A 14,377-nucleotide genomic window follows, 5' to 3' on the forward strand; every position below is an offset into this window, starting at 1 on the left:
TAGAAGGAATAAGTTGGAATTGAAGAGTGCTATAAAAAACAGCCCTCTGAAACTCATGGCCATGTTTACTGTGAGGAAACAGTATTCATTGCATTATAAGGAGTCATTTCTATGAAAACTCAGGAAAGCTATATATCTAGTCTCCTTACCAATCATCATCGTCGTTGTCATCATCATCATCATCATCATCTCATCATAGTTCTCCAAGCACCGGTCTGTTTTTATATCATGGATTTTAAGAAATATAGAACAGACTGCCTTTTCTCTTTCACACTGGCTGCTAGAGAGCCCAGAGCCAAATTTGTGGTCACCTCTAACAAAATAATTTATTTTGTATTTTAATTGCTATTTTTGTTTCCTAATTTCCCCTTTGTTTTATTTTTCTCTTCTGCTTTTAATTATTTTTTATCTTGCCTTATTGCACATACTTTTATTTAAACATATATTATATAAGGTGACTTAGATTATTTCTAGAACAAGATGAAGTGTTAAAAATCAATTGCATACACTGATAATGGGAAGGTAAAATGATGCAGCCACTTTGGAAAACAGTCTTGTAGTTCCTAAAAAGGTTAAACATAAAGTTATCATATGATCAATTTGACTCCTAGGTATATATACCTAGGAAGTGAAAATATATGTCCACATAAAAAACTTGTGCACAAATGTTCATAGCAGCATTATTCGTAATAGCTTAAAAGTGGACACAACCCAAATGACCATCAGCTGATAAATGGATAAACAAAATATGGTATATCCATACAATAGAGCATTATTTAGCAATAAAAAAAGAATGAAATATTGATACATGCTACTACATGGATGAACTTTGAAAACATTATGCTAGGTAAAGGAAGCCAGCAAGTCACAAAAGATCACACATGTTATATGAAATGTCCAGATTAGGCAAATTCATAGAAACAGAAAGTAGATTGGTAGTTGCTTAGGACTGAAGAGGTTGAGGGGAAATGGAAAGTGACTGCTAATGGATACAAAGTTTCTTTTGGGGGTGATGAAATGTTTTAAAAATTGATTATGGCAATGGTCATACAACTGTATGAGTATACTAAAACTCTTTGAACTGTATACTTCAAATTGGTGAACTGTATGGTTTGTGAATTATATCTCATCAAAGCTGTTATAAAAGTCATTTGAAGTAATTAATGAACTATAAATTTTATGGAGTAGTTTTTGCTGGTCTTCTTACACTTTTAATTTTTACTTTGTGTCGAATATGTACACAAAGTTAAACCCACTTATTTTAAGCAGAATCTGCAGATTTGTTTGGGATTGTGAGTCTTCAAGTGTAGGGATGGCCTTCTACATAGGATAAAAATTCTCTTTAAATTATCTAGCTCGGTAAATTTGATCCATTAGGCAAAGTGTGTGGTTGCTGAGTAGCAAGTTCCAAGCCAGTGGCATAAATGATGTCATTCTGTTTCCACTCTTTTTTTGCCTTTGCCTTGTCTTTGCATAGCCTATCTCCTTTGCCTTGTTGTCTTATTCTACCTGGTAGTGAACATATATGAGCAAGAGTGGTTAGTGAAGTAAGGGAATAACTAAAAGATGTAGCATCACTGTAGGCAAGGAAAGAGAAGAATATTTCAAGAAGGTGGGGCAGGTCGACGATGACCATCAGTGAACAGAGAGGCTGAGTAGCATGAGACCTAAAAAGAGATCATTGAATCGGTCACTTAAAGGCTTTTGGTTTCTGTTGAGAGAGGTTATAGTCGGGCCTAAAGGTAAAGGTAAATTGTTATGTTCATAAAGATTTTGCTACAGATCCATTCATTAAATTTAGGTTGGCCTAATAAGACTCCACTGGTGGTCCTTTTTACCTTGTACATCCTTGACTTGTTTTCAAGTTCCACAGCTACAACTATCACCTTTCTCTTTCTCATTTCCTTATTTCAGACTGTATATTTCCTAAATGGATCTCCCTTCCTGAAATTTACTCTCTAATGTGGTGCAACTTTGTTTTCTAAAGCAAAGATCTAATTGTGTTATCTCCCTGCTCAAAAAAGGCCATTCACCATGGCTAAGAAAGAAAAGCCTAGCTCCCTGCCAGAGCAGAGCCTTCTAGGTTCTGAATAAGGTTTTGCAAGATAGATTCTTACCTTGATCTCTATTACAATCGCATTATCCTGTCCTACTCTGTTCTCCATATGAGCCATGCATTTTACCAATGGGCTTCCATCCCTGCTGTACTGTCCACTTGGAATGTTCCTTCCCTGCACTTCCTGTCAATATTCTTTTCATCCTTTAAAACCCACTTTAAACCTAGGACTGGGGTGAGTCAACTCTCATGTGAAACACTTGTTTTAGATAGAAAGTGTCAACTCTCATGTGAAACACTTGTTTTAGATAGAATTGTGTACTGTATCTGAGTTTTTCTAGTGCTTACACTTCTCAGCCTTGAATTATTATTTATGTTCATATCTATTCTTCTCGTTTCTAAATTCTATGAAAGCTAAACTCTCATTCCAAGCATCTTTTCCCCCAAGAACTTATTGGAGTACCTTTCACAGTAAATACCTAGTCAGTGTTTGAATGAATCTGTGAATTTAATCTCACCTGGTTCTCTAAATATTTCATGTGTGTAAGTTTGGTGTTACCCCAGAAGATGAGTTTCTTATGGAGGTATAATATCTTTTGTTGTTTTGCACCCTCCCACTCCTCACCCTAGTCCTAGGGTAGTCTGGAACATGGAATGCTCATGCTCTATGGAACTGGTTGTTCATTTCTTATAGGAGGTGGCTGGGTACTATCCACTGCTTCCCCTTTCAGGGAAAAAATGCATACAAATGAGAATTATAGATTTAATTCTGGGCAGCATGGCAAGTAGGATCAAGGGGAGGATTAGAATTCATATATCCTCCAGCACTTAAACCTGGACTAAGAAGCAGACCATTACTATTTGTCAAAATGGAAATTGATTTTTGAATCAAGGAAATCAACCAGACATTCAAAACCAAGAGTGCCCAAAGGCTTGAACTTGAAAATGGCAAAGTTCTTTGCTTTTGCTGAATTGTCAGATTCTGAAAGACCCCTTTTCCCAGAACTTTGGAAGTTCTGATCGGGACATCTGTCAAATAGTAATTTTGTCCTTAGTAGAGGAATTACACTGAGAAAAGGTAGTTTATTAATGGGCACAGTATTATTCAAGTCTAACTCAAGGAACCATTGCATATTAACATTTCTTTTCATCGCTCTTATACTTAGGAGTGGGTATGCCATGGCTGTCTTCCTTCAATGCACTGACTATGTCCCCACCACCTAGTACTGTGGCTAGCCTGTGGAGCTGGCATTTACTGAGTGCTCACTATGTCCAGGCACTGTACATGGATTATTTCATTTACTCCCCACAATAATATTATTACCATTTTACAGATGAAGCCCAGAGCATTGAATTGACTTGTATACCATCACATATCTATAAGAAGTAGAATTGGGTTTGACTCCAACCCCTGGCTTTTAACCTTTATATATTACCGCCCCAATACTAGGCATCATTTTTTTAAACAAATGAGTACATGTGTCATGTTTGGGAAAATAATGGGTTTGGTGATTAAGTATATCGTTATTTAAATAGATCAATAGACTTAAATATTTAAGATTAATAATAATTTATAACATGTTATATGAATAACTTATTCATATGTTATTTGAATTTATATTATATTGATAATTAACAGTGACTAATAACTTTAAAAATATGGACTTGTCAACATCTAGATAATTTTGCCCTGACTCACACATATTTTCTATAACCATTTCCTTCTGGGTTCAGACATCACTTTTCTTTATGATTGCTTCTTCCTGGACTGCTTCAAGTAAATATTTTCTTAATTTCCACCTGAAGTAAACGAAACCAAGGTCCACATCTGGTTTGCTGAGCCTAGGATCGATCAGTGGCCCACTTTAGTCCCTCGCAGAGGCCCAAGAGGCAGCGGCTTGGCTGCTGCAGGGAGACTCAGCAGCACCTGCAGCAGCAATGAATATTCAGATCCTTAGGAATTGGCAGCATTGCAGCCTGAGAGATGGAGCCATCGCAGCTCTTTGAATCAGAGGGTGGGATTTGAACACAGCTTAACAGTGCCATATGCTAGTTGCTGGGGCTGTGCGATGAAGTAATGGTTTATTTTTTTCCGGCACTCTGACTAAACCACATGGCTGGAGTTGCCTGGAGAAATATCTGTTTGATTATAAAATGTTTTTCCCAACCAAGGAAGAAAGAAAGAAAAGGAAGAGGTTGGGAAAGTGGTGACTTGGGGCCACTGGTTCCAGTCCTTCAGACTGCCTTAATCCTAGGACATGAAAATTGGGGTCTTCCTCAGCATGTCCAGTGGAGAGCATGCTCATCCTTAGTCTTTGCAACTTCAAAAGCACAGCTTAAACAGAAGAAGTGTCAATAACAACAATAATAAAACCGTACCTCCACTACTATGCCCTCCATCAGCTTCTCCTTGGACAGCTTCTGTGTCCCCTGAACCCCATTTTAACTTGTTCCTTGGCTCTGGCCTGGTTCCTCTTGGCTCTTCTCCTCACTTCACCTACTTGCTTGGCAATTTTACCCCTTCCTCCTCCCAGACAGATTCCGCCTGCTGTCCGTGGCATGCTCTTCTTCCCTAAGCCCCTCCCAGTGGTGGTCCCCAGCTTGTCCCCAGACAAAAAGTACTTGAAGATCTAGAATTTTTGTTACCACATCATCTTCCCTAAGAATAAAATGTGTTAGTCTGGGCTTTTCTAATTATCAACTATTGATCACAGGATCAGAGACATAGGGTAAAGAGGTACTTGTGTCCACAGGTGTCACACAGGCTGCAACCCTGAGTCATTATGGATTCCACATTGCAGCTGTCTGCCCTTCATGGAGCCCTCCAGTTCTGGGCCTTGTTTTTGCATGGAGACTCTCTCCAGCCACTGTGGTGCACATTTCTTGACTCTGGAGGGAGATTCTGCCCTTACTGTCCTTCAATTTTATCTTTTAGCTTCAAACCATCCTACACTTTTTCTCTTATCACCTTCTTCACCTTCTTTGAGTCTTCTCTGGGTGAGGAAAGTTGGTTCTTCTCTGTCCCCAGCCTCGGGCTTTAGAAAATGCCATATTCTTCCGTTTTTGTTTCTTTCCTGGGTTCCCCTGGGCTCACTCTGGACTTTCAGGGCTGACGGCTTTGTCTAAATGTGGGGCTGACTTGCTGATCTTGCTAACCCTGCATTTGTATTCTGTTTGCCCGGGTATCTCAGGCAAGATGGCAGCTTCCCTGTTGTCCTGTAGCCCTGCAGTCTCTCTCCAATGTTGCCACACCAAATCTCTTCCTATTACCCACTTCAAAAGGAAACTGAGATTCCTGTTCTAAAACCCTCTGTCTTAACTTCTTAGGGCCTTTTTCCCTTTTAGCTAATACTTGACCGTTGCTCTCTGATTGATAACTGTAGACTTGCCTGCTGAGTACTGCCTGGTTCTTGGTTCTCTGTTTCAGGTTAGGACCCCACTTCTCCACCCTACCTGTGAAATTTGCGTGCAGTTTTAGTTCTCACCAGTGAGACTTTAAAACACCACCATATGCAATATTTGCAAACTTAACAAAAACTGGAGTGCTTTTAAATATTCCACCAAACAGGGAGGTGGTGTTTTGCTAAAATAACATATGCAATGTCAAATTTCTTAGCCTGCCTTCTTTTGAGGCATTAGTCATCTTGGGAGAATGCCTGTTTGTCATAGTCCTGCCTTCTAAATGGAAATTTCCTTCCAAGATAGAGCACCATGGGCTCCGATATTTAACCTATAATTATTGTACCCTCTGGAGGATTTCTCCTCCTGATGCAGAGGGCTCTTTTGTCACTCAGGCTTCTGTCTGATGATGATAGGAACGGCAGAGCAGCACAACACCTCACAGGGCAAGGAAATGTTTGCTCAGATCAAAAATATTCTATACAAATGGAAACACTTAAAAATCTAAGTAGCAAGCCCATGAGAAAACAACAAAGTATAAAAGAATGTTAAAAAAATAAATGAGAAGAGACATAAATCCCAAGTTTTCATGTAGTATTACCTTAGTGTATGGAATAAGATTACTCACCCTCATGCTTTTCTCACAAAGTTCACCAGGATTTTTAGTTTTCAACTTTTCAGCAGCTCTTTATCAAGTGTGTTTTATTCATCAGTGAATATTTATCTGTGATTCTTGATAAATAGCTCCCTCTTGCAGGCATTCGATTTTTTAGTTATGAAATGGCAGCTTACAGCAACAAGGCAGCTGTTGTCTCGACAGCATTATTGTTTGGGAACAGAAAGCACAGGTACTGCCAGCTCTAGATCCCAGAGCAGAAGCCCGACCTTGTTTCTTATTAAGAAATACCTCTTTTTTACTTGTTTCTAGCAGAAGCCAGGCCAAGAGATTGCAGCAAATAGCTGCTACAACCTGTGTTTAATGTGGTGACACTAATGAATTCTGAAAATTAATCTTCAGTCAAGAAAGCATGATGGAAAGTCCTAGAATTTCAAATTAGGTAATGGATTAATTTCCTTCGAGGCTGGAATTTGCTTCCTTTTTTTCCTAGTGGACTTTTCTATGTTATTCAAACCACCCAACATGGCCTTGTAAATTCAGAATAAATTCAGGTAATACCTCTGGTAGTGTAAAATTTCTATTTTTTTGTTGTTGTTGTTTTTGTTTTGTGTCTTAGCACAGAGATAACCACACTTAAATCCAGATTTTAAAAGATGATTAGAGAAAATGAATACTGATGATTTTGGAAAAGTACTATTTCTTAAATCTATTTCTTATCCTATTTTTTTTTTTTTTTTTTTTTTCTGGAGTAAAAGACTCTTGCAAGAGCTGAGCTTGGGGAATGTATATCCCAAATTTGAGGAACTATCTTCTGCAGAACCAATACACGTCTCAAACGTGCTGGTGACACTTACGGACTGAGTGTCTCCCCTCAGTCAGCTAAGATGAGGACTCTGCCACCCATTCTAAAAGCCTAGTTCTGATTTCTCACAACAGAGCTTCCAAAGGTATCGTTTGCAGGGCCATGATTGCATTGACACAGAGAGGGTCTGTGGTCAAGTAGTTTGGAAACATAAACTTAAACAAAACAAAGCTGTTTTCTTTACCCCATTATTTAATATGCTCACATGCGTTATGAAACGCCAGACTTACTTGGTTTAGAGAATCACCAATGTTTCCCAAACCTTTTTGACTAGAATACTAGTTTCATTTTCAGGGGAAGGTTTTACATGTCTAGTGTTTCATTCGATTCATCTCACACTGGCTGGCCTTCATTTCCCATACAGAGAACGACATTTTATGCATTCTCTTGTAAAATTTTTCAATCTCCACCTGGGGGAAAATATTCTGCATCTGGAATTTGCAATTTCTGATTTAATAAGCAATCCTGAAATGAATAAGCGTATTATAACTTCTTTAGTTTTCCATGTTTGTTCTTCGTATCAAGTTAGAGGATTTTATTATGCTTTAAAAAAGGACATGGGTGTTGTCAGGAGTTCTTACAGATCCCAGCAGTCAATTCTATCTTAATCCACTAAATCCCTGCCTGGAAGGAGAATAAGACGGGAAATGACGAACTGACAAGCTTAACAGTGAGTTTGGGACATCAAATTGCAAAGTCTTAAGCAATGAAGAGTATACCCTAGTTAAAGTTGGTAAAGATACTAAAGTTCTTAGGTATTCAAAGGAGGCAGCTTAGAAGGTGAAGGTGAATGTTCTGGTGGCCTCCTGAGTTCCTGGCTACACAGTTCAGGCTTCTTGCATTGCTGATCCAGTTTGCCAACCTTGAAATGCCTTCTACTTCTTCTCCACCAATCGAGTTCAATTTAATTCCACAACTTCCCCCAAACCTAGCTCAGTTCTCACCTGCTTCACTAGTTTTCCCTGACTGGAGCTTCCTGCCCTGCCAAGCCCCCAGTATTGTTCTGCATGTTGCATCCCTGCCACCTTTAACAACACATTGCAGAGTAGTAAGGATTCTTTCTGTTAGAGTCAGGAAATTGGTCTTATCACTATCAGCACTTGACCTTAACATCTTCACTTTGTAAAAGAGGGGTTAAAATAGAAAATCTTTATCTCTTAGCTTCAAAACCCTATGCTTTGGGGTGATTATTGCTTATTCTAAATATATAATCAATCACTGGCTTCTGCTACTTTTTGTTTCTTGTGTCCTTCTATCTTTCCAGTTAGATTATAGATCCTTGAGGAAAAGAGATAATTTTTTATGAATTAATTTATTTTGGCTAATTCTAGCTGTGTAATAAATGTTTGCTGAATGAATGAGATATGATCAGAATGAACTGTATCTAGTAATACATGATTTTCAGCTATATTTGCTCCTAAGATATTTATCAGTAAAATAATAATTTATCAGTAAAATAATAATTCCATTTCAGTCTGGCTCTTTGCTCCCCATGAGAAAAAAAAAGTATGCAAGAGAGTTTTAGAATAAGGCTATACACTCAAGGTCTTCATGCCCTTCTCCTGAAAATCCTCCGATGCAATTGGATATGTCACAACTCTGCTTAGCATTCTTCCCATATACACTCGGTTTCAGTTTTGCTGATCCAGTGGTATAACATTCAGCCCACTTGGGTCTTACTGAGAAAACGAACAAATCCTCTTGATCATTGCTTCCAGAGAGTAGTATGCATTTCAGTTTTTGGATCTTTAAGGGACCACAGATTCACTGTTAGTTTCTCCCTTGTCTGATTGTCTCAATTCATTAGTCCTTATTTCTTTTACTCCCTCTGTGACCTAGAGAGAGATCCTCTCCAAAATACCGAATGATTTTGCTACCTTGTTGACAACCTTGGTTCTCCACTGAATGTTAAAATTATGAAACAAGATATAGCACCTTTAATTGCATCCCCAGACTCCAATAGAGACTTTAAAAAAAAATAAGACTGGGGTATGGGTTTCCTGGCCTCTCTCAAACGCTCTCTAAGGAGATTTAATGACTGAAGTACCAGAAGGACCTTGTTTTCAGATCTCACCTACAACACTGTGCCAAGGCACCTATTCTGAGAAGGGAGGTAGAGGTAGCTCCAGCTCACTTTCCCATTCGCATGCTATGGATTTTCTATTAATTGTCATACCTCCCACCTTCAGTCTCAGCTCCTGAGTTTACTCATTTAAAGTATCGGCACTAGTCAACAGGCAGTTGGGGGCTGCCTCGGTGCTCTTGCTCTTTCTTCCTTTTTCAACAGTGCTGGGGTGGCAGTCAGATGAAACTTCAACAACTAATGCAGGAAGAAAGAAAAAAAAAAGAGGGAAATATTAGGTGGATAAACCTATTAAGAAATCTCCTCATGTTCGGGGATATACTGAGATACAGGAGGTATGTATATCTCGTGATGAGAAACAGATATGACATGACCCGGCCCAGAGCACTGGGAGGGCTTAGCTGTGAGACCCAGGGGTTCCTGGACGTCCATCTGACTCCCTCTGAGACTCTGAGGGGTGTGCGAAGTTACCATGTTCGTCTATGGCAGAAACTCTCGGAGGACACAGACTGTTTTTATTTGAGGAGTTTTCGTACGCCATTCCTCAAAGGAGGGCAGGGCCACCTGTATTACTGACCTGTGAAGAGGTTCTTTCATCCCCAGGAAACATGAGCAATTATTTTCTCTTCATAGGCACATATACATATACAGATGAACATACAAGGAATCCAAGGAAGATCGCTGGAGTAAAGATACGAACATTCTATTTTTTAAAACATGTGCACTGATTTTTATTTTTTTTTGGTAGGAAAAAATAATAGATTATACAAAAGGCTCCTGAACCTATTAAAGTCAAATGATTGATTTCTTCCCATGACAGGGTAGGTATTTATAGTCGTGCAGGAGGCAGAATGGTGATAATCTAGGTTTGTTTGGCTTTTCTAGTTGAAAGCTCCAGTCCAATAGATAGAAAACCCCCTGAATCATTTCTAAAACGGAGTAACTGGGAAATTTACTGAAAATCTTTTCAGGACTAAAAGGTGAGAGATGTGGAAGTGGTTCGAAGTGTAAACTGCAAAGGTTAAAGCCTTTTGCAAATCCAACAGTTGAGGATTGTTTTAGGAACTCTGCTTAAATGTTTTGAAAAGATGTTCAAGATGAGGCTGAACTTTTATCATTTGTCAGTGCATTTCATTATTTAAAATGTGTTTTAGATATTGCCGGCATGTTATTGTTGGAAAAACTGGAAACATTTATTTCATGGAGTGGGCAGAATGGCATCCAGTATTTATCCTAAGCCTCCTACGTGAGCTAAAGACTGATAGCTTAAAAGGGCAGATGCTGAAATTTCTTTCTCCCGTCAAGGGCAGCTATTCAGAATGAAAATGTGATGGTAATTGGAGGAGTATTCATCAGATTCAATTTCAGTAGAAATTTCCTTGTGTCAAAATCATCTTTAATAACATAGAGCATACAGCAAAATGTACTAAATCATTGTTTTCTTTGAAAGGGGCATTGAATCTGAAACAGAAAATGGTTAAACGGGAGCAGTTTTAACCAATTAACTGCAGAGCAGTTTAAATGCAACTCAGTTTTTACCATTTTGAATGGACTTTTTGTTCCCTGTTTGCATAATTCCATTCCAATATTTCTGAATTATACTGTAATCACTTCCTGTTCTTCAGAAGACATTAGAATCAAAGTGTTGAATCTTCTCTGTGAAGGTTTCTTTATGATTAGTTTCTTTCCTTGTAAACTACTAATTGTATTTTCCTCACCACCAAATAGTGGACATTTCATATATTAGGATTTTTCATTTATGTAATTTTATATGTAATAATATGTGATAACATGTAATTTTATATGCTTCTAAAATAAGGTATATAGACTAATCAACTTGTCTCCATTGTAAATATTTTTCTATAATGACAATTCAGACAGGAAATTCAGCCTGACCAGTATATATTTTTTTAGTGTTTTGAGTGCTTCGGATCAAATTGACTGTTTTTAGCAGGTACTTAAAACAAACTAAAATAGATTTCTGATGTTTTAATTAATTCGACTAGTAGAGATTTTTCTTTTCTATGTTCTGGAACTTATTAATAAAGAAGAGCCATGTTAGGTTAACGGTCGGATTTTATAAATGCCCCTTTTCTCCTCTCTCCCATATTCACAGGGGAGCCAGGTATGTAAGATTGTACTTTGGATTATCTGTTGATTTTTGCGAACAGGTGTCTTATAAAGGATTTTGAAAAGCGCCCTTCCGTTACACATCTCCTCGACCACCCATTTATTCAAGGAGCCCACGGAAAGGTTTTGTTCCTACAAAAACAGCTGGCCAAGGTCCTCCACGACCAGAAGCATCTAAACCCTGTTGTTAAAACCAGGTATGGTACTCTGCGTCTTCCCGCTTCCTTTCTCTGGTTATTTATAAAAACAGCATGTCATGCGTTTTGATTTACCCAGTATTATTATTGGTAATTATCACATCCCTGCATTTCTGAGAGTTTCATTTACATGCTATTGAGTACTTCATGCCAGTGCATTAGAGCTTCAGAAATAAGCTGCGCATTTATGCTCTTATGGCTAATATTTCTCAACTGTAGCTGAAATCTCACTCTGCTCTCCTGTTCCAGTTAAAACCAAGACATATTGAACGTATATGTGGATTTTTTTTAAACCAATAAAGGTGACTGTATGAAAGCAATCATGGCTGAGATTGTATGAGACATCTTGGCTGTTGAGAACTGGAGAGCAGAAATAGGCTATAAAGTGATTTTGGAAAGATTTTAAGTTAAATGCTGAAGGCTTTTTCTCTAATGTGCTCTGACACTGTTTTCTTTAGTTAAAAATTTCTTAGAGGCAATATAGCACTTTAAAATGACCTTTTCCCCCAGGGATTGTCTATGCTTTCTAAAGCAACTTTTATTTCTCTCGTTTCCTTTTTTTTTAAACAGGGTAGATTTTAAAAAATAAATGTTTATTTTCAAGGGCAGTTACTTAAAACAGTATTCTGTGGTGATCTCTAAGAAGTAGATCTGTGGTTTCTGTCCAGAGGGTGGCAGAATTTCTCTTTTAAAAAAAATTAAATGCAAATAAAGCTGCTTTCCTCCCACCTTCAGCAATTATTAGTTTTATAAAACTGGCTAGGATGCAGATAAGCTCTAATCCATTATTATTAAAAGAATATTTGAAAGACAGGAGGTGAAGAAAATAAAATATCACAAGTCACAAGTTCTATAAAAACTTATTCTGCAGGAAACTGTTTACAAATCAGAAAGCATCAGAGCTTTTGGAGCTAGAGGAATAGTTTCAAGGTGACTGTATCTTTCTGATTTCACCTTCTCCCCCAAGGCTCAATTTTGGATAAGTCAAAACATATTTTTTCCTAAAAAAAAATTTCCACTGCCATTTCTGTTTCTGTGTCTTGCCTACGGGATAGAGAAATGAACAGAAATTCTTGTGAATTTTTGCATTTTCGTAAGCAATAGAATTTGTGTTTAAGCTTGGCGGAACTGAAATCCCTTTTCTTTCCCTGCTTTTGTTCGTATATTTCAGCCACTATCCCTCTACACACACACACACACACACACACACACACACACACACACACACACACACACACACACACACGGAGGGGGCGCGGGGGGGAGAGAGAGAGAGCGCACCACTACCAAAAACGAAGATGAAATAAAGTAAAATATAAACCAAACAAAAAAACAAAGTCTGCATTTAAATGCTCTAAGTCAAATCAGGTGTCTTTTCCTTGTCTCTCTGTTCTGAAATTTGCCACAGAACAATTTCTGAGACTTAGTTTGTAAAGTTATTCTGCTTTTCATTTTTGCCTGACTTTGCTGGTCTAGATGTATGCTCTCTATTTAAAGACTTTTTTCCTTAGATCCCCAAGTTCTCTCACCCGCCTTTTCTAATTTCTCTTTATCCTTGTTAACTCCTTCGATGTTATCAGAAGCCTCATATGGTGGCAAAGTCTTCTCACAGGGTCTTTGTTATCTTCAGTTTCACTCAGAAGTTTGTGTTTCTTTGAAAAGTCAAGCTCACGAATAGGTATCGCAACTTTAAACAGCCCCTTTTTTAGGAGGTAGGACAATTAATTCTAAAGGAAACAATGCATGTAATTGACATAACTTGCCACCTATCCTACACTAATACCTCCTTTTAGCAACTGGCAAGGACCTGGATACATATGTGTTTTTTAAACCTACCTGGAAAAAAATTTTAAATATCATTCGATGCTGGTAATTCAATATATTTAAAGTTGTGACTTCCAAGTTAAGGTGGAAAAAAACAAAAACAAAAAAAAATTGAAATGAGTACATAGATGAGTGAGGCAATATATTCTTTATTTTTCTACACAACTCTGGTCTCACAGCAGGTGATATGATAGCGGTTAAAACCATTGGCTCTGTCAGGTTTGAATCCTAGTTCAGCCACTGAAGGACAAGTTATCAATTTTTTTTGTTTTGAAGTTTTGAGGGATAACTCAATACATAAAAAATACTTAGAAAAGTGCTGATAACAGAGTGAACCCTCAATCAACGTTAGCAGCAGCAGTAGTAGTATACATGGTTTATTTAATTCAAAATCCTTCATTTCTTTTGGCATTAATCTGTGCAAATTCTACCTCATGGCCTTAATCTGTGCAACTTCATCTCTATTTGTTCACCAGACAACATCATGAAAATAAACAGTACTGAGACACTAAATGTTAAAAATTTCTATCTCTCACTTAAAAACTAATTTATTCATTTATTCATTCAAGAGACATTTATGTGTGTGTATGTGTCAGGCCCTCTGCTGAGCAGAGGAACTACAAGGGCAAGTCAGATACAGTTCCTGATAAAGAGCTAATAGTCCAGTATGTGAAACAGATAAGAATCAGATGAGACAGCTTTGCATGAAAAGTACCTGGATAGTCGGATATCTGGGGTACCTCCCAGAGCACCTGAGAAAAGAAGACCCCTGGAACTGGTGATCCTTAAACTGTCCTGAAGTTAGTCAGGGAAGGGGGTTAATCCTGGTAGAGGGAAGGAATGAGTGGTGAGCAAAGGGCAAAGGCACAGAGGCTGGAGAGAACTTAGGGGACTTGATGAACAATTATTTGGCATTGCTGGAGCATGACATGAGATGGAGTGGGAGTAGGAAAGACAAGGCAGGCAAGAACCAGGTCATGATGGGCTAAGGAGCTTGCATTTGTTCCTTAGGCACTCGGGAGCCACTGATGGGTTTCAAGCAAGGATATACTCCAGGAAGGTTGTTCTGATTGCAGTAGGGGGAATAGAATGGAGCTGGACAAGGCTGGAGTCAGGGAAATGAGTGAGAGCAGATTATGGCAATTGCAAATAACAGAAGATATTAAGGTATTAGTATTGTGAGGATTTAGTGGCAGATTGGATGAGA

At 38.2% G+C, this 14,377-nt stretch overlaps 1 protein-coding gene across 1 annotated transcript in view; it reads left to right on the top strand.

The window, feature by feature from the left end:
• The window catches only part of MYO3B (myosin IIIB), a 342,946-nt gene that overhangs the window by 121,738 nt on the left and 206,831 nt on the right, over positions 1-14,377 (top strand). The window contains exon 10 of the mRNA XM_015596448.1: positions 11,191-11,346. Within this exon, the coding sequence (XP_015451934.1) occupies positions 11,191-11,346 (156 nt within the window). The remainder of the gene's footprint in view (positions 1-11,190; positions 11,347-14,377) is intronic.

This window comes from Pteropus alecto, unplaced genomic scaffold (assembly GCF_000325575.1).
Source record: "Pteropus alecto unplaced genomic scaffold, ASM32557v1 scaffold3, whole genome shotgun sequence".
Classification (NCBI taxonomy): domain Eukaryota; kingdom Metazoa; phylum Chordata; class Mammalia; order Chiroptera; family Pteropodidae; genus Pteropus; species Pteropus alecto.